Below are 21,604 nucleotides of genomic sequence, written 5' to 3'. Positions count from 1 at the left end.
CCTGCACCAGCTAAACCAGACAGATACTACCGAGTTCCTGATTCTCATAAGTTTCTATATAAAAGCCCTGTTGCAGACCCCAAAACCATTTCCCAGGGTCCCAAAGGGGTTAAGGCCTCTACTGCTAAGAATCCACTACCTTCTGAAAGAGATTCCAGAGCATTAGAAAGATGGGGGAAGAAAGTGTATACGTCTGCCACTTTGACCATGAGGGCCTTAAACTGCCAATTCCACATGCTAAAATACCAGCAGTACTTGATTACACAGTTAAAACAGAAAATGATCCCTCAGACAGATCAACCTGATTTCAAAGAGATGCAGGATTTGCTGCATGCAGCAGAACAGGTGGGAAAGCATACCTTACAGTGTGCTTTTGATTCACTGGAAGCCTCATGTAGAGCAGCTGTCACAGGATCTGTAATACGTAGACATGCTTGGCTAAAAGAGCAAGCCTTACCAGAACATGTCAAAGCAAAGTTATTGGATGCTCCATTGCAGAAAGATGTGTTATTTGGTGTCAAAGCAGAGGAAGTTTTAAAGAAAATGAAAGAAAAGGCAAAATCTATGCTGACAGTTAAAGATTTTTTTACAGGTACAACCTCCTCGTTTCAGCAGGAAACTGGCCATCAAAAAACTGGTCCTTTCCTGTATCAGACAGACCCCAAAGGGGTAGGTACAGACGCCCAAGGGGCAGAGACCAGCCACAAGGTTCTTTCAGGCCTAGACAATGGCACACAACAACTCAAATAGGTGGAGACGAAAGATCTCAACCCTTCAGGAAACAAACACAATGACTTCCCTCTTCGCCTGTCAAGCAAAATTGCCCTGGCAGCACCTTTGGGAGGAAAACTGGCTCTATTTCCACAAAATTGGCGCATCAAAACAAAGGACAAATGGATTCTGGATATTATTACCCGAGGCTACAGATTTCATTTTCACACTTTACCACGGATGAGAGGCATGCCAAATCTGCCTCCAAACCAATGGGCAGAGGCACAAACGCAAATTTCAGCTCTCATGGATATGAAAGCAATTCAAAAGGTACCTACAAAGGAGCAAGGTCAAGGTTTTTACTCAAGACTATTTCTAGTACCAAGAAAGGACAAAGCCTGGAGACCCATTTTAGACCTCTCAATTCTAAATACTTACCTGGACGTACCCAAATTCAAAATGCTCACACTACAGCAGCTTCTTCCCATGCTGGGCAAGGAGTCTTGGCTAGTAACGCTGGACCTCAAAGAGGCATACCTGCATGTCCCTATCAGACAAGATTGCAGAAGATACCTCCGATTTTTGGCAGGTACAACGCATTATCAATTCTCTGCATTGCCTTTTCGCTTATCTACTGCACCCAGAGTATTTACGAAATGCCTGGCATCAGTAATTGCATACTGCAGACAACGAGGAATACAAATTTATCCATATCTGGACGACTGCCTGATCCAAGCGGACAGCAAGGCCATTCTATTACAGCATCTGGCATTTGTAACAAAGCTGCTAAGTTGCCTAGGGTACACAGTAAACAAAAAGAAGTCAAAGCTAATACCCTCACAAGACATAATATTCCTGTGTGCCATTTTAAATACAATGGCCCAGATGGCTTATCTCACGCCAGACAAACAAAAACAACTGACTCAATACTTCAAAAAGATGGCAACTTTTACCCAGCTCACTGCAAGGAAAATCCTGCAGGCATTGGGGTTCATGGCATCCTGCATTCAACTAATTCCACATGCAAAGCTGCATATGAGGAAATTACAATGGTACCTGAAAAGTGTATGGACTCAACATAGGCACAACCTCGAAACAGGTATACCTCTCATTCCCTGCCTTCAAAAAGAGTTCCTATGGTGGGCTCAAGCATGTCAAATATACAAGGGTCTTCCTTTTGTCTTACCTCCAGCAAACCAAACTATGACAACAGATTCTTCAGACTACGCCTGGGAAGCACACATGGCAGGACAGTGCATACAGGGCAAATGGTCCGCAAAACAAATGCATCTACACATCAACCAAAAGGAGATGCTAGCTGTGCAAAATGCGCTGACAGCCTTCAAGGACCTCTTGCATCCAGGACAACTACTAATAAGGACAGACAACACCACAGTTATGTGGTACATAAACAAACAGGGAGGAAAGTACAGTTTTGTACCTACCATAAATGTAGATGTTCGAGTGCTCATACAGCTGCAGTCATAACAGATGGGTTATCCTGCCGTCAGGCGGGTCCTCGGTCGGCCGAATTCCAAAGTCTAGGTCCAGCGTCGGTTGTCGTCACTTCTTCCCTGATGTCAGAGCGGCAGGGGTATAAAACAGGCAGCCGACGCCATTTTCTTCAGTTTTTCTTGCCCCAGATGTCAGGTGCCCCCAGAAGGAAGGCAAACATAATGTTATGCAAAGATGCAATGTTGATAAATCAAAAACAGTAGTTGCAAGCAAATACACCATAAAAGAATACCCCAAAAAGGTTATATGAAAAGTGTTTGTCATAAGGCCTGTCCTAAGAGGGGATGGAGGGAGGGAAACCTGGACTGCAGCTACATGAGCACTCGAACATCTACATTTATGGTAGGTACAAAACTGTACTATGTTCATTGTGCATACAGCTGCAGTCATAACAGATGGGTAGAATCCCAAAGCTAAGTAAGGGTGGTAGGCACTAAGTGGAACTAGGAGGGGCTAGGATGCCCTGCAGGACTGTTGTGGCAAAGCCCGCTCTAGATTTTGAGTATAGTGGGAGGTGATAGTGCTTGGAGACAGTGTGCACTGAACTCCAGGTGGCTGCTTCCAAAATGTCCTTGGTAGGGACCCCCCTGAGGAAGGCTGCAGAGGTAGCTGTGGCTCTGCTGGAGTGGGATCTGATGCATGCAGGCACAGTTTTTCCTTGGAATGAGTAACAAAAACGTATGCAGTGGGCTATCCATTTTGAAATTGTCTGTTTGGAAATAGCCTTTCCCTGAGCACCTACAGCATAGGACACAAAGAGTTGCTCAGATTTCCTGAATGGCTTTGTTCTGTCCAAGTAGTAACGAAGTTGTCATGTCCAAGGAATGTAGTAGTCTTTCCCCTTTGTTTTGTGGATTAGGATAAAAGGTAGGTAAGTGAATAGTCTGATTCAAAGCTACACTGGATACTACCTTTGGCATAAAGGTAGGATTGGTTCGTAAGGAAACTCTGTCCTGATGGAAAATGATGAATGGTTGCACAGCCATGAGGGCCTGTAGCTCGGAAACCCTGCGTGCTGAGGTGATAGCCAGAAGAAAGGCTGTTTTCCATGACAAGTACTGTAACTCTGTTGAAGAAGCTGGCTCGAAGGGAGGAAGGATTAGCTTTTCCAATACGAAGTTGAGGTCCCAAGCAGGGACTGGGTTTCCTTGGGGGTTTTAAATTCTTTGCCCCTCTGAGGAACTGCCTTAAGAGAGGGTGAGAGAATAATGGAGGATCTGTGTTGTATTGTGCAGAAATGGCTGAAGCGTGGATCTTGATGGAGGAGAAGGAAAGTCCATTGTTTAACATCTCAGCTAGGTACTGTAAAATTTGAGGTATATTTATTACCCAAGGATTCTGTCCCTTTTCTTGATTCCAGGCACAAAATCGCTTCCATTTGGCAGAGTAGGCCTTTCTAGTAGAAGGTCTTCTGGCCTCCAAGATGACATCCTGCACCTCCTTGGAGAGGAGAAACTGTTGGGAAATCAAGGAATTCTCCATGCAGCTAGATTTAAAGTTTTGAGATGGCTGTGAAGAGTTTTGTAGTTGTGCTGGGACAACAGAAGAGGGACTAGAGGTAGGGTCCATGGTGGGGAATGTGTCAGGCTCTTCAGGAGCGGATACCAGTGTTGTCTTGGCCAGTCTGGAGCAATGAGAATCATTTTCGGCCTCTCTGCTCTGGCTTTTAATAGAACTTTGGGCAGCAGAGGAAGAGGCGGGAAGGCATAGACTGTCAATGTTGCCCAATTGAAGGAAAGTGCGTCCACTTTCCAGGCCTGTGGATGATAGGTCCTTGAACAAAATTTTTTCAACTGGCAATTTCTGTGGGTAGCAAAGAGATCTATGTCTGGCTGTCCCCATGCCTGAGTTATCTTTGTGAAAACTTGAGGATGCAACTTCCATTTGTGTGGATCTGTCATATTTCTGCTTAGGTTCTCTGCCAGTGTGTTTTCCTTCCCTGGCAGGAATTGTGCCTGCAGTTGAATTTGCAATTCCAGTCCTGTGTTCCATAGGGTCATGGCTTGCCTGCACAGGGGGTACGAATGAGTTCCCCCCTGTTTGTTTATGTACCACATCACTGTGGTGTTGTCTGTCCTTATCAATAGCTGGCCTGGATGCAGTAGGTCTTTGAAGGTCATAACAGCCTTTTGCATGGCTAGCATCTCCTTTTGGTTGATGTGAAGGTGCTTCTCTTTTCGGGTCCATTTTCTCTGAATGCACTGATCTGTCACGTGTGCTCCCCAGGCGTAGTCTGAGGCGTCTGTTGTGATGATTTGAGTTGCTTGAGGTACACAGAAAGGAAGACCTGTGTTTCTTTGGCAAGCTTGAGTCCACCACAAAAATTCCTTTTGAAGGCATGGAATGAGTGGGATAATTGTTTCCAAGCTGTGGCTGTGTTGAGACCATAAGTTTTTCAGGTACCATTGAAGTTTCCTCATATGCAGCTTTGCACATGGGATTAAGTAGGATGCAAAATGCCATGAATCCCAGAGCCTGCAGGATTTTCCTTGCAGTTAGCCTGGTGTAAGTTGCCATTTTTCTGAAGTATTGAGACAGTTGCCCTTGCTTGTCTGGTGTGAGGTAGGCCATCTGGGTGGTTGTATCCAAGTTGGCACCCAGGAAAATTATTTGTTGAGAGGGTATTAGTTTTGATTTCTTTTTGTTGACTGTGTATCCCAGGAAGTTCAACAGTTTTATTACAAACGCCAGGTGCTGCAGTAGTATGTCCTTGCTGTCCGCTTGGATCAGGCAGTCGTCCAGATATGGATAAATTTGTATTCCTCGTTGTCTGCAGTATGCAAAGGGCAATGCAGAGAATTGGTAATGCTTTGAACCTGCAAGAAATCTGAGGTATCTTCTGCAATCTTGTCTGATAGGGACATGCAGGTAAGCCTCCTTGAGGTCCAATGTTACCAGCCAAGACTCCTTGCCCAGCATGGGAAGAAGCTGCTGTAATGTGAGCATCTTGAATTTTGGCACCTGTAGATATGTGTTTAGGATGGATAGGTCTAAGATAGGTCTCCAATCTTTGTCTTTCCTCGGTACCAGGAATAGTCCGGAATAAAACCCTTGACCTTGTTCTTTTGCAGGTACCTCTTGAATTACTTTCATGTCCATGAGAGCTGAAACTTGTTTTTGTGCCTCTGCCCTTTGATTTTGTGGCAGGTTTGGCATCCTCTCATTTTTGGAAGGGTGTGAAAGTGGAACCTGTAGCCTCTATCTATAATGTCCAGAATCCCTTTGTATTTTGTAACAATATGCCAATTTTTGAGAATAATGTCAGTTTTCTGCCCAAAGGTGCTGCCATTAAAGCTTTGCTTGGCAGGTGTAGGGGGAAGTCATTGTGTCTGTTTTCTAAAAGACTGTGATCTATCTTCTCCACCTCTTGGGGTTGGTGCTTGCCACTGTCTGGCTCTGAAAGATCCTTGAGGTTGCCCTCTGCCCCTTGGGTGCCTGTATCTGCCCCTTTGAGGTCTGTCTGTGGCTGGAAAGGACCAATTTTTTGAAGGCCAGTTTCTGCTGAAACGTGGAGGCTGTACCTGCAGGAAATCTTTCACTGTTTGCATTGATTTCGCTTTTCCTCCATTTTCTTTAGCACCTCCTCAGCTTTAACACCAAACAATACATCTCTTTGAAGAGGTGCATCTAATAATTTAGCTTTGACATGATCTGGTAAGGTTTGCTCTTTGAGCCAAGCATGCCTACGTATAACAGACCCCGTAACAGCAGCTCTACATGAGGCCTCTAAAGCATCAAAACCACACTGCAAGGTATGTTTACCCACTTGCTCTGCACCATGCAACAAATCCTGCAACTCTTTTAAATCTGGTTGTTCTGGTTGTGTCATCTTGCTTTTCAGCTGAGATATCAAAAACTGTTGATACTTTAACATATAGAACTGACAGTTTAATGCCCTCATGGTTAAAGTGGCCGAGGTGTACACCTTTTTCCCCCCACCTTTCTAAAGCTCTGGGATCTCTCTCTGAAGGTAATGGATTTTTAGCAGTAGAGGCCTTAATTCCCTTGGGACCCTGTGAAATTGTTTCTGGGTCAGCAGTATGGCTTTTATATAGGAACTGGTGAGAGTCAGGAACCCGGTAATACCGGTCTGGTTTAACAGGAGCTGGAGGCAAAGAATCAGGATTAAGGCTGGCTTCTGTGTACACATCATCCACTATACCTAAAACAGGAGGGATAGCCAGAGGCCTATGCTGGGGGAGCAGAAGAAATTCCCTGAGCCTTTTCTTGGAATCTGAATAATCTTGGCCTTCCCAGTGAAAGTGTTCCCTCAATGTATGCAGGCTTTCCCCAAAAGAAAAGTCCTCGGGGGGGGGGGGAGACTGAGGGAATAGACTCCTCTGCATCAGAGTCTTCGAATGGAGAATAGGCATAATCCTGGTCCTCAGATAGTTCTGAGGTAATAGAAGCTTGATCTGAAGAAGGGTAGTCTTCCTCTAATCTGGGCCTTTTGTCAGAGGGGGGTTGAGAACCCCTGATAAGAGTAATCAAATCCTCAGCCATTTTAAGCATCTGTTTTTTAGGCATGGTGCCTTGAGAGGGGGTCTGAGGAACCTGTTTTTTTGGTTTTCATGGCTGCTTTAGATTTAGTGAAGGCTTTAATGGAGAAGGAGGAAGGCCTGAAGACCCCTTGAGAAATGGCAGGCCTGTCTAAATTCTGAGTTTCCCCGCCAGGAGTGGCATCGTGATCTGTAGTAGGAATGGGGGCTGAGGAGCCTGCGACCTCGGGTACTGAAGACACCGGTAATGCATTGTCATTGGTACTCAGGGGCTGCGTAGGTGCCTCGCTGAGTACCGGAGAACCGGTAGTCGGCTTTAGCGTGGTTTCAGTAGGTGGTGCGGACCTCGTATGTCGGTCCTTATCTTTGCATTTTTTGCTCAAAACTGGAGTCGGAGTATCCGACGACATAATATAATTAATTTTTTTGCCAAAAAAGTTAAGGACGAACTCCGCCCGACGCTTAATAGTGCGCTTATTGAATCTAGCACAAAAATGGCAGGCCGAGACGTCGTGGTCTGGGCCTAAGCAAGGTATACAGAAAGTGGAAATCCTTATGCGGTATTTGCTTCCCACATGAAATGCAATTATTAACTTTGTCTGACATCGGTCTGAGGCAAGAAAAGTTTCCCCAATGGGGTACTTAACTTTCAAGAAGACTTCAGCTGAAATACTTTCGTAAATCTCGGGAGCTGGTCGACTGGCACTTGCGAACTGCTTCTGCTTCGGGCACCGCGCGGCAAGAAAGACAGAAGAAAATGGCGTTGGCTGCCTCTTTTATACCCCTGCCGCTCTGACGTCAGGGAAGAAGCGACGACAACCAACGCCGGACCTAGACTTTGGAATTCGGCCGACCGAGGACCCGCCTGACGGCAGGATAACCCATCTGTTATGACTGCAGCTGTATGCACGATGAACATCACACTCCTACCCTTTATGCAGACAGGCAATGACCTTGTGGAACACAGCACTGACCTTCCAAGTGCAACTGCAAGCACAATTCCTGCCAGGAAAGGAAAACATATTGGCAGACGAATTAAGCAGAAATTTGGCAGATTCCCACGAGTGGAGACTACACCCACAAGTATTTTCAATGATAACTCAAAGGTGGGGACACCCAGACATAGATCTATTTGCCTCCCCCAACAATTGCCAACTACAGAAATTTTGCACAAGGACTTATCATTCCCTAGCCTGGAAAGTGGACGCCCTATCATTCAGTTGGACAGCATTGACAGTTTATGCCTTCCCACCACTACCTCTCTTGACCAAGGTATTACTGAAAGTCAGCTCAGAGAGACCTCAAATGATCCTCATTGCTCCAGACTGGCCACGTCAGCACTGGTACCCATTACTAAGGACCTTGACTCACAGCCCTCCATGGATCTTACCTCAATTCCCACTTCTGTTGACTCAGCAAAACTCTCAGATCCTTCACAGTCAGCTCAGGACTTTAAATTTAGCTGCATGGAGAATACCTTGAATTATCAATCAACACTTCTCTCAAAGGACGTCCTGAATGTCATTTTGTTGGCCAGGAGGCCCAGCACCAGAAAAACTTACTCAGACAAATGGAAAAGATTTTGTGCATGGAACCAGGATAAAGGCCAAAATCCTTGGATACCAAACATTCCTCAAATACTGCAATACTTAACTGAGATGCTACACAAAGGCCTTTCTTTCTCATCCATTAAGATCTATGCTTCAGCTATTTCAGCTTAATATAATACGGATCCTCCCAAATTCTCACACCCTTTACTAAGGTAGTTTCTCAGAGGGGCAAAGAATATAAGACCCCCCCCGAAAACCCCCAACATCAGCTTGGGACCTCAACTTCGTTTTGGAAAAATTAACACTGCCTCCTTTCGAACCAGCCTTCTCAGCAGAACTACAATACTTGTCATGGAAAACAGCTCTGTTGCTGTCTATCACCTCAGCACGCAGGGTCTCAGACCTACAGGCACTTATGGCAGTGGAACCTTTCTTCATTTTCCATCAGGACAGAGTCTCTTTACGAACTAACCCTACCTTTATACCAAAGGTACTATCCAGTATGGCTTTGAATCAGACCATTCATTTACCCACCTTTTATCCAAACCCCAGAATAAAGGAGAAAGACTCCTTCACTCTTTGGACATTCACAGACAGCTACGTTACTATTTGGATAAGACAAAGACCTTCAGAAAAACTGACCAACTCTTTGTATTCTATGCTGCAGGTTTACACGGAAAGGCTATTTCAAAACAGACCATCTCCAAATGGATAGCACATTGTATCCGTTTTTGCTGCTCGCACCATGGGAAAGCAGTGCTTGTTAATATTAGGTCCCATTCTACCAGGGCTACAGCAACCTCAGCAGCCTTTCTCAGGGGGGGTTCCAACCAAGGACATTCTGGAGGCAGCTACTTGGAGTTCAGTGCACACCTTTACCAAGCACTACCACCTTCCATTATACTCAAACACCAGAGCTGGTTTTGCCAGTGCAGTTCTGCAGGGCATCCTAGCTTCACCTAACCCAGTTTAGTACCATCCACCCATCCATAGCTTTGGGATTCAACCCAAGTGTGATGACTGCAGCAGTATTACACGATGAACATAGCACAGTTTTGTACCTACCATAAATGTAGATGTTCGAGTGTATATACTGCTGCAGTCCAGGTTACCCTCCCACCATCCCCTCTACATACCAGGGTAGTTATAACTCCATGTACATCAATCTAATGGATGCATGCCTATATGGTGTATTTGCTAACAGCTAGTACTATTGTTTATCTACTAAGGTATTTTGCATAGTTATTTGTATTGCCTTACTAGTTGGGGGCACCTGACATCTGGGGCAAGAAAAACTGAAGAAAACGGTGTCGGCTGCCTCTTTTATCCCCCTGTCGTACTGACATCAGGGAAGAAGCGACGACAACTGATGCCGGACCAAGACTTTGTGATTCGGCCGACTGCGGGACCGCCTGATGGCAGGATAACCCAAGTGTGATGACCGCAGTAGTATATACATTCGAACATCTACATTTATGGTAGGTACAAAACTGTACTTTCTGAACATACTCTCTCTCCTATACCTTTACCATTGTGTTCTGAACATACTCTCTCTCCTATACCTTTACCACTATGTTCTGAACATACTCTCTCTCCCATGCCTTCACCATTGTGTTCTGAACATACTCTCTCTCCTATACCGTCACCATTATGTTATGAACATACTCTCTCTCCTATACCTTCACCATTATGTTCTGAACACACTCTCTGCCCTATACTTTCACCATTATGTTCTGAACATACTCTCTCTCCTATACCTTCACCATTAAGTTCTGAACATACTCACTCTCCTATAACTTCACCATTATGTTCTGAACATACTCTCTCGCCTATACCTTCACCATTGTGTTCTGAACATACTCTCTCTCCTATACCTTCACCATTATGTTCTGAACATACACTCTATCCTATACATTCATCACTGTGTTCTGAACATAATCTCTCTCTCTCTCTCTCCTATAACTTCACCATTATGTTATGGTAATAATACCCTTAGCTCTGCTAGATTTATTGACCTATCCAAAGCCTTTGATATGGTCAATCACGAAATCTTGTTACACTTACTTAAATCATTTGCACTTGACACAAGCTCAATTAAATGGTTCCACTCTTAACTGCACAACAGAAAACAGGCAGTGAGGTGGCAAAATAACTTATCCAACCACCTCCCCATTACTCTAGGAGTCCCCCAGGGCTCAATTCTTGGCCCCCTCCTCTTTTCAATTTTCATTAATGATCTCCATACTCATATTTCTCCTGCCACCTGTATACAATATGCAGATGATTCCACTTTAATCTGTTCAGCTTCATCCCCCTCTGTACTGCACTCTCTCACCCAAAAGACTTTTGAAACCGTGGAAATCTGGTTCCTCAAATTATGCTTAATTTTGAACCCCAAAAAAACCAAATTATTACTCTTCTCACATCAAGTAATGGCACGAACATATCACCCGATCCAACTACCAAACTCCTCGGAGTTGAAATAGACAGCAATCTGACCTTTGACACACACATCAGCAATACTATAAAATTAGTTAACAGAAAACTAGGCTCCCTCTATAGAATTAAACCATTCCTTATTCCACATGCCAGAACTTCCAATGCTCAGACCCATCTTATCTCCACTCTCCTGTACGCCTCTCCCATCTACACTTCAGTGTCCAAAGCTAACCTCAGCAAACTGTCTGCTGCCTACAACAATATTGCCAGATTTGCCACTAATTCTACTTTTAGAACTCACCACTGCCAAAACTTAAGGCAACTATGATGGCTCGAACTACAAAACCAAATTCTATTTCACCAGATCTCCTTAGCCCACAAAATCCTTTACAAACCCATAAACACCCCCATTCTCACTTCACTTATCACTCCATACTGCAATCTTAAAAGCCTTCGTTCCTCTGACAAACTACTTATATCGACTAGTAAACCCAATAACTCAGCTGGCAAATCCTTGTTCTCCAACACAGTAGGAAAAACCTGTAACACTCTTCCTCACAATCTCACAGCAATCTCCTCTCTTCCCTGCTTCAAATCCCAACTCAAAACACACCTCAAAACCCACTGGCTCTGCCCCTGTAGCAACCCTGACTACCTTTCCTCAGGTATCTAGGTACTAGCAATTTTTTTTTCTTTTTTCCTTTCTCTAGCTTTAAGAAACTCTTAACAAAATACACTCTCTATTTTCTCAACTTCTGCCTTTTAATATCTATTGATTTTTGACATGTATATTATAACCGTGTTTAATGTTTTACCTGATATTACAAATGCTTGCATGTGGAGCTTTTCTCCCCGGGCCTCTGCTGAAAATGGACATATATCCAGTTGGACCAGCCCGGTCAACAAATGTAAAATAAATAAAATAAATAAAATGTTCTGAATATACTCGCTCTCCTATACCTCCATCAGACTGTTAAACTGCATGTAACTGCGGATACAGAATACTTATGTACTTACTGCTGGTTCTGCTATCAGGAAGTTGCATAATACTTAATATGTACTTACTGCTGCTTGAGTTACCAGTAAGTTGCCTTTGTTACAATACTTGCTATGTATTGCTGGTTCTATTACCAGGAAGTTGCCGTTGTTGTAATACTTATTATGTACTTACTGCTGGCCCTGTTACCAGGAAGTTGCCTTTGCTGTAATACTTGTTATGTACTTACTGCTGGTTCTGTTACCAGGGAGTTGCCTTGGTTGTAATACTTATTATGTACTTACTGCTGGCCCTGTTACCAGGAAGTTGCCTTTGCTGTAATACTTGTTATGTACTTACTGCTGGTTCTGTTACCAGGGAGTTGCCTTGGTTGTAATACTTATTATGTACTTACTGCTGGCTCTGTTACCAGGAAGTTGCCTTTGCTGTAATACTTGTTATGTACTTACTGCTGGTTCTGTTACCAGGGAGTTGCCTTGGTTGTAATACTTATCACGTACTTACTGGTTCTGTTACCAGGACGTTGTCTTTGGTGTACTACTTATTATGTACTTACTGCTGGTTCTGTTTAAAGGAAGTTGCGTTTGTTGCGCTGGTGTTCTTCCTTCAGTCTCTGCAGCTGGAATGGTTTCATCTTTCATAAGAAGTAACAAAAGTTCATCCAATGGGATGTTATAACCTGCAAATTAAGAGTATTTTTGCAGTTAACCACTGTATCCTTCCAATATTTTTTTACACTTTGTTTACAATGGTCTAATCATACAAGATTGAAGGAAAATGATACAAATACACCATAAAAAAAGCTACAGTTTATCCAGGACTGTGGATGAGACAATCTCTGGAAACTAGTAATTGTTTTTTCATATTCTTATACAATCACTCTGACAATTACTCGACAAGAACACTCTCAAGACTGTAAGAAACTCATTTCCACAGTCTTAATTTATCATTCATATTTGTGTGTGTATTGATACACACGTGTGTGTGTGTGTGTGTGTGTGTGTGTGTGTGCGCGCACACGCACGTGTGTGTTTGTGTAATTCCTATAGCAGCTACCTCTCAGGACTGAAATTCAAAAACATCTGATTTCAAAATATTCCAGCATGAACCTGAGCCAGTGTAGACAGGGGTTAAATTATATACATTACAGCAAGGAATTCTAGTACAAACAATAAAAATAAAAGCTCTCTAATAAGAGAGCAGTATGCTCATCAGACTATATCAAATAAATACGTACACATAAAAGTACAATATAGTAACTGTTTAAAATGTCCAGACCCACTTTAGGAATTCTTAGTAAGTCTGAGATGGCCAATTCTTGGAGTATTCCCTATTCTTCACGGTATAGCAATCTTGGAGTTAAGTACATACAAGTTTGGGGCACGTGGGGAGATTGACGCATGTAAAAAATGAAATTTAAAGGAGAAGAATTGTGCTTCATATTTGCTCTTCTCCTGAATTTATTTTTTCCAGCCCATCAGCATTTGGCATTCAGCATTACAAGTGACAACATCTCCACAGAGAAATGTAAAATATATCTACATTTTAGAATGGTAAACACACTAATACCAGTACTTCTGTTATGATTTAATGCTTTAATGTGAAGAACATAAAGTCTGCCATTAACCAGAAGTACACCACCATTTCAAAGGAGTGCTGGAGTTCCTTAACTACCACTAGGTTAAAGACTTACCTTTATCATTTTAATTTCTCTTAAGTCTTTTTTGTTTCTAATTACCATGATGGGAATGGACCTCATTCCTAAGTCAGGGTATAATTAAAGTTCATACAAGTAATACTGTTTCAGTCTTTATGTTAGCCAAACGTGCTCTTCACAACACCCTCAATGTGCCCAGAACTGACTTCTGTAATTTATACAGAGCTGCATGTATTGGTAGCATATCGAAGTATGGTTGTACATTTTTTTATTAGACCCATTGCTTCTATTACTACTGGAACTCTCTGGGTATCTTTCTTCCACACTTCTCTCATTTCTGACACAAACCCTGATATTTTATGACTTTAGTATCTTACATACATAGAGAGACAATCACTAGGTGTAACAGTTTCTATGATCAATATTGCTACTATTTTTTGCAACTACTTTATCAGGATTTCTCCCATCTACTTTTTGATAATAGGTGATCCCACGTGATGTACACTGCATTTTTCAGTATGATGCTTTGTGGTTCAGGTTTCCATGCCTCTTAGCTACTTCAGTTTTGTAAAGTTTGCACAATCCCCTATATAACAGTCTTGCCACAGTATTGTACCTTTCAGCATATAGGCCCTCTGCCAAGATGACATCACACCCATAAAGAAGAGGGGATGGGAACCCCTGATCAAAGTAATTAAGTCTTCGGCCATTTTGAGCATCTGTTTTTTGGGCATGGAGGCCTGACCATGAGGCTGTTGTACTTGTTTCTTTGTCTTTAAAGGTGCTTTAGTCTTTGCCTTTGTAGCTGGAGTCGCTTTAATGTATAATTGAGTAGGTCTGAAAACACCCTCAGAAGCCGATGCCTGCTCAGCAGCTCCGAACCCATCTGAGGGAATAGTCTCCAAAGGTCCAATTACTTTGAGCTTCCAGCGGCCTAGGGGACTCCACGTGGGAGTCTGTAGTGGCCTGCGGGTCCAAAGTAGTGGGCATCAGGGGCTGCTAAAGCACCTCACTGAGAGCCGGCGACTTGCTTAGAGGAAGCCTCGTCATCAGTTTTAGACCTCGGATGCCTGTCCTTTTCTTTTTCTTTCTGTTTCTTGTGAATTCCGGCAGTTGGATGACTATCCAACGGCATTGTGTAATTAAATCTTCTGCCAAAATAGTGAAATGCAAAATCGTACCGACGCTTAATAGTGCGCTGGTTAAATGTAGCACAAAACCGACAACTAGCAACGTCATGGTCAGGACCTAGGCAAGGAATACAGTAAGAATGAAAGTCCTTATGAGGTATTTGCTTCCCACAAGAAATACAATTATTAACTTTTTCTGACATCGGTCTGTAGCAAGAAAAAAGTTTTCCCCAATGGGGTACTTAGCTTTTAATGAAGACTTCGGATCTGAAATTCGAACACGAAAATCTCAGGAGTCGGCCGACCGGCACTTGCGAACTGCTTCTGCTTCGGGCACCACGCAGCAAGAAAGACTGAAGAAAATGGTGTCGGCTGCATCTGGCGCACTGACGTCAGGGAAGAGGTGACAGCAACCGACGCCGGACCTACACTTTGGAATTCAGGCCGACTGAGGGCAGCCTGCTAGCAGGATAACCCAAGTGTAATGACTGCAACAGTGAAACATGAAGAACATCTCCCTACTCCTACTCAATCATTGTTCTCTGTTATCATACACTGACTTACTAATTTTAACCCAAATACCACTCTTGGCCCTCCCTTGTGTTTCTTTGCATTTCTGTCTACTACACCATATATACAGATGAACAGACGTCGTCTTATTTCATAGAGGAAATATGCACCCACCACACATTTGTAAGAATGTAATCCGCAATCAAGAGTTTAGGATGCCTAGGTTAAGTGCACTTGAACGAGATTACCAACACCACACTAATAATTTGAGAAAAGCATTCACAAAGAGAGGCTATCAGAAAGTACAGTTGTGTACACTTACCGTAAATGTAGATGTTCGAGTGTATTCACTGTTGCAGTCATTACATTTGGGTAATCTGCTGGCAGATTGCCCTCAGTCGGCCTGATTAACAAAGTCTTGGGTCCTGCATCGATTGCTGTCCCTTCTTCACGTCAGGTCGTCAGGAGTATAAAACATGCAGCCGATGGCATTACATAATTTTTTCTTGCCCCAGATGTCAGGTGACCCCCAAATGGGGAGCAAATAAAATTAAAAACACAAAAAGTATACCTCCAACCAAAAGGGCTTTTAAGCATAGTAAAAGAAAGTAGAGGTATAGCCAGAGAAAAATAGGGGGCTGGAGGGAGGGTAACCAGGACTGCAACAGTGAATACACTCTAACATCTACATTTATGGTAAGTGTACACAACTGTACTATGTTCTTCGTGTTTCACTGGTGCAGTCATTACATTTGGGTAGATTCCCAAAACTATGGTTGGGTGGAGTGAATTATACACCATTAGGACCAGCTATAAGGCCCTGCAGGACAGCAGTGGCAAAACCAGCTCTGGATTTAGAGAAAAGTGGTAAATGGTAATGTTTGGTGAAAGTATGAACTGAGCTCCGGGTAGCAGCTTCTAGCATGTCCCTGGTAGGAACACCTCTGAGAAAGGCTGTTGAAGTAGATGCAGCCCTGGTGGAATGGGATTTGATCCCCTGGGGGATAGTTTTTTCATGGTGCTTATAGCAGAAACAAATACAATGGCTTATCCATTTGGAAATGGTTTGCTTTGAAATAGCCTTTCCCTCTGGCCCTGCAGCAAATGCTACCAGCAGTTGTTCATATTTTCTTTGAGATTTAGTCCTGTAAGTAAATTCTAAGTTGTCTGTGTACATACAATGAATGCAGAATCTGCTCCCCCTTGTTCTGTGGATTGGGAAAGAAAGTTGGCAAATGAATGGTCTGATTAGGAGCCACGCTGGATACCACCTTAGGCATGAAGGATGGGTTGGTACTGAGAGATACCCTGTCCGCATGAAAAATGATGAAAGGCTCCACTGCCATAAGAGCATGTAATTTGGAAATCCTTCTAGCTGAAGGGACTGCTAAAAGGAAAGCGGTTTTCCAGGAGAGAAATTTTAAGTCTGCAGTAGCAGCTAGCTCGAAAGGAGGGAGAGTGGGTTTCTCCAATACACAATTAAGGTCCCAAGCAGGAGTTGTAGCTCTCCTGGGTGGTCTTAAGTTTTTGACCTCTCTGAGATACTGCTTTAGCAGAGGATGGGAGACGAGGGGGGGGGGTTCTGTGTTGTAATGAGCTGAAATGGCTAAGGCATAGATTTTTATGGAAGAAAAAGGACAGGCCGTTGTGAAGCAACTCAGTTAAGTATTGCAAAATCTGAGGAATGTTGGGCACTGCTGTGCTTGTCCCTTGAGACTGATTCCAGGCACAGAATCTTTTTCATTTGTCAGCATAAGATTTTCTAGTACTAGGTCTTCTCTCCTACAAAATGACATCCATCACAGGTTTGCTGAGGGATGCTAAGGGTGAATTTAGGTGATTAGCCACTCTGCAAGACTCAAAGTTTGGAGTGCAGTGTGCAGAATTTGTTGTTCTGCTGAGACAGTAAGTAAGGAGCCTGAGGCAGGTGCCACGGTGGAAGGTGTGACACACTGCGCAGGAGTGGGTACCAGTGCTGGTGAGGCCAGTATGGTGCAATCAAAATCATTTTTGGTTTGTCCTTTTTGACTTTTAGTAGAACTTTGGAGAGCAGAGGCAGAGGGGGGAAAGGCATAGACTGATGGGTTTTTCCAGCTGAAGGACAGAGCATCCACTTTCCAGGCTTTTTTGTGATGAGTTCTTGTGCAAAATTTGTCCAACTGATAGTTCTGGGGTGAGGCAAAAAGATCTATGTCTGGGCTCCCCCATTTGCGTGTCAACATGTTGAAAATCTGTGGTTCCAGTTTCCATTCGTGTGGGTCCATGAGATTTCTGCTTAGTTCGTCTGCCAGAGTATTCAGCTTTCCTGGCAGGAAATGAGCTTGTAGTTGTACTTGGTAGGTGAAGGCCGTGTTCCACAATGCCACTGCTAGTCTGCAAAGGGGGTAGGAGTGTGTACCCCCCTGCTTGTTTATGTACCACATAACCGTGGTGTTGTCTGTCTTTATCATTAATTGTCCTGGATGAAGGTAGTCCTTGAAGGCTGTCAGTGCATTCTTGTACAGCTACCACTTCTTTTTGATTTATGTGAAGGTGCATTTGATTTGGGCTCCATTTTCCCTGAATGCACTTCCCTGCCAGATGAGCACCCCATGCATAGTCTGATGCGTCTGTGGTTAGGGTTTGGGTATCAGGGGTGGTGTAAATGGCAGTCCCTTGTTCTGGTGGCAGGCCTCTGCCCACCATAAGAACTCTAGGTGCTGGCAAGGTATGATCGGAATCACTGTTTCCAGGCTGTGACAATGCTGACTCCATAGACTTTTCAAATACCACTGAAGTTTCCTCATATGCAGTCTTGCATATGGAATTAGAAGAATGCAGGAGGCCATGAACCCCAAGGCTTGCAGTATTTACCTTGCAGAAAGCAGGGTTTTTGTGGCCACCTGTTTGAAGTAAGTCACCAAATGAATTTGCTTCTCTGGCATAAGGAAAGCCATCTGGGCAGCTGTATTCAAGCTTGCACCCAGGAATGTAATTTTTTGAGAGGGTACCAGTTGTGATTTCTTTTCGTTTATAGTGTACCCTAGGCAAGTTAGAACCCTTTTTACAAACGCCAGATGTTTTAGAAGAATGTCCTTGTTTTCTGCCTGAATTATACAGTCATCCAGGTATGGATATATCTGAATATCTCTTTGCCTGCAAAATGCAATTACTGGAGCCAGGCACTTTGTAAAGACTGTGGGTGCAGTAGATAAGCCAAAGGGTAGTGCAGAGAACTGGTAATGCAAGTAGCCTGCTTTGAAGCGGAGGTATCCTCTGCAAGATTCCCTGATTGGGATATGCAGGTAAGCCTCTTTTAAATCTAGAGTTGCCAACCAGGCATCTTTGCCTAGCATAGGAAGTAACTGGTGAAGAATCAGCATCTTGAATTTTGGAATGTCCAGAAAGGTGTTTAGAGTAGATAAGTCCAGAATTGGACGCCATTACTTGTCTTTTCTGGTTACCAGGAAAAGTCTTGAATAGAAATCTTCTCTCTTTACCTCTTCTGGTACTAGTTGAATAGCCCCCATGCTCATGAGGGAAAGTACTTGTTTTTGGGCCTCTGCCCACTGATTTGGGGGCAGGTCTGGCCATCCATTTGGAAATGGCAACGTGTGGAAATGAAATCTGTATCCATGGGATACTATATTTAAAACCCATTTGTCCTGGGTTATAAGTTGCCAGTTTTTTGCATGAAGAGCCAGTTTTCCCTCCAAAGGGGCAGCTAAAAAGTGCTTGTTAAGTGTAAAGGGAAGTAATTGAGACTGCTTACCATGGGGAGGTGTCTTGTTGTTTCCAGATTTGGAAGAGGAGGCACCCCATTCTTTTGTTCTGAAAGTCCCTTGGGACTGAAACCTGGTGCCTTTGGAATGTCTGGGTTTGACTTCAGTGGCTCTCGAAGGAACTGGAAAGGACCAGTTCTTAGTAGGCCAGTGCCTACTAAATCTTGGAGGTTGCACTTGTAAGAAATCTTTTACAGTTTGCATAGATTTAGCTTTATCTTCCATCTTTTTTAGAACTTCTTCAGCCTTATTACCAAAGAGACGGTCATGTTGTAAAGGAGCATCCAACAATTTTGCTTTAACATGATCAGGCAGAGTTTGCTCTTTGAGCTAAGCATGCCTTCTTAGCACAGACCCAGTAACAGCAGCCCTACAAGAGGCCTCCAAAGTAGGGTTGCCACCTTTTCAAATGCCAAAAGTGGGACATTTTTGGTACAAACATCATATTTTGCAGGCAGAATCATACCTACAGCCAGTACGAAGGACAGAACTTCACTTGTTTGCCTAAAGAAAAGCTTATTCTTGTAGCATTTTAGTTGCTTATTCTGTTTCTTATAACATTTAGGTGTTTCAGATATAGAATAACTGTTTTATGCAACTATTACATAAAATATAGGAAATAATTTTGTCCTAAAATCTCAGGACATTTGCCATTTTTACAACTTTTCTGCAGGACACAACTGCCCAAAGAGGGACTGTCCCTTGCAAAGTGGGACAGGTGGTAACCCTACTCCAAAGAATCAAAACCACATTGCAAAGTATGTTTTCCAACTTGTTCAGCTGAATGCAATAAACCCTGTAAATCTTTATTTTCCACACAGTCAGAAATCAACATCATTTTCTGATAAGCAGTCCCATGATATGCTGCTGATATTTTAGCATATGAAATGGACAGTTTAAAGTCCTGATTGCCAAGGTTGCAGAAGTGTAAACCTTCTTACCCCATCTATCCAGCGCCCTGGAATCTCTATCAGAAGGGGTAGAGTTTTTAGCAGTAGAAGCTTTAATGCCCTTGGGACCCTGAGAAATGGTTTCAGGATCCACAACAGGATTTTTGAAAAGGAATTTGTGGGAGTCAGGTACACTGTAGTATCTGTCTGGCTTACAAGGAGCCGGAGGCAGAGAATCAGGAGTCAGACTAGATTCTGTAAAAACATCATCAACAATGTCTAGAACAGGAGGTATAGACAAAGGCCTATGCTGAGGAAGAAGAAGAAAATCCCTAAGCCTCTTTTTAGATTCAGAAAAATCCTGACTTTCCCAGTGGAAATGTTCCCTTAAGGTATGTAAAGTTTCCCCACAAGAAAAATCCTCAGGGGGAGAAGCAGAAGGAATGGAATCTTCTGCATCAGAGTCCTCATAAGTAGGTATAAACAATTCCTGTTCATTAGCAGAGTCAGAAGAGAGCTTTTCTCCCCGGCCACTGCTGAAAATGGACATGCATCCAGTCAGACTATCCCGGTCAACAAATGTAAAATAAAATAAATAAATAAAATAGAATCCTGTTCAGAGGAATCATAGTCAATATCTTGCCCAGGCCTCTTAGAAGGGGCGGGGGTTTGGCTACCCCTGATCAGAGTAATTAAATCTTCAGCCATTTTGATCATTTGTTTTTTAGGAATAGGAGCATGCACATGTGGCCTAGGCGTCAGTTTTTTAGACATAGATCGATATTTTGGCCTTAGTTTTGAAGATAGCGTCTGTCTAATATACAAATCTGTAGGCCTGAAAACACACTCAGAAGCAGGTGCCTGCACAGCGGCTCCGGATCCATCCAAGGTAGAGACATCCGCGGGTTCCATAACTGAAGCATCATGCAGCATACCGGACTCCAAATGGGTCTCAGTAGAGGCCTGCGAATCAAAAGTAGCGGGTATCAGGGGCTGCGAAAGCGCCTGAGTACCGGTGAACTGGAGACTGGCTTAGGAGAAGCGTTGCAGGCAGTTTTGGAGCTCAACGGCCTGTCTCTGTATTTTTCTTTGCATTTTTTAGGTATTCCGGTAGTCAGATTGCTAACAGATGACATTTCTGGATAATTAAAGCGTGAGCCAAAATATTTAGAAGCAAAAATGTACTGACGTTTGATAGTGCGTTGATTAAATAAAGCACAGAATTGACAGCAAGGTACATCGTGGTCAGGGCCTAGGCAAGGAATACAGTACAAATGGAAATCCTTATGAGGTATTTGCTTCCCACAAGTAATGCAATTATTAACTTTTACTGGCATCGGTAAGGAGCAAGAAAGTTTCCCCAACGGGGTACTTAGCTTTTTAGTTGAAGACTTCGGATCTGAAACTCGAAAACGAAAATTTCAGAAGTCGGCCGACTGGCACTTGCGAACTGCTTCTGCTTCGGGCACCGTGCGGCAAGAAAGACTGACGTAATGGCATCGGCTGCATGTTTTATACCCCTGACGTCATGGAAGAAGGGACAGCAACAGACGCAGGACCCAAAACTTTGTTAATCAGGCCGACTGAGGGCAACCTGCCAGCAGATTACCCAAATGTAATGACTGCAACAGTGAAACATGAAGAACATCAAAGAAGTTGCTGAAAATATTGAAGCTGTATGGAAAATGAGAGAGACTAGTGCCAAACCCTATTTTTCTAACCGAATAACTGAGTCAAAGCTAGGCTTGTATAGGCCCTAGTATCAACCTATGAACATTGTGGTAAAGATATGAAGTTGCAAATACATATGTTTTATACTAGGGAAAATGCTAGGTATCAGAGAGTTATTGAGAGACACTGGAACATTCTATTGACCGATGCAAGTCTTATGGGTATGCTAAACACCAAGCCAAAGTTAAGTTATAAAAAGATGACATCTCTTAAC

The 21,604-nt window shown here is 43.3% G+C and overlaps 1 protein-coding gene across 1 annotated transcript in view; it reads right to left on the bottom strand.

Moving 5' to 3' along the window:
• Positions 1-21,604, bottom strand: part of LOC122797908 (zinc finger protein 271-like) — a 274,927-nt gene that overhangs the window by 90,538 nt on the left and 162,785 nt on the right. The window contains exon 4 of the mRNA XM_044066426.1: positions 12,268-12,390. Coding sequence (XP_043922361.1) covers positions 12,268-12,390 — 123 coding nt within the window. The remainder of the gene's footprint in view (positions 1-12,267; positions 12,391-21,604) is intronic.

This window comes from Protopterus annectens, chromosome 3.part1 (genome assembly GCF_019279795.1).
Source record: "Protopterus annectens isolate FY-2018-M chromosome 3.part1, PAN1.0, whole genome shotgun sequence".
NCBI classification, from domain to species: Eukaryota; Metazoa; Chordata; order Ceratodontiformes; family Protopteridae; genus Protopterus; species Protopterus annectens.
Note: the sequence above shows the minus strand (reverse complement) of the source record. Positions and strands in the feature narration are given on the sequence as shown.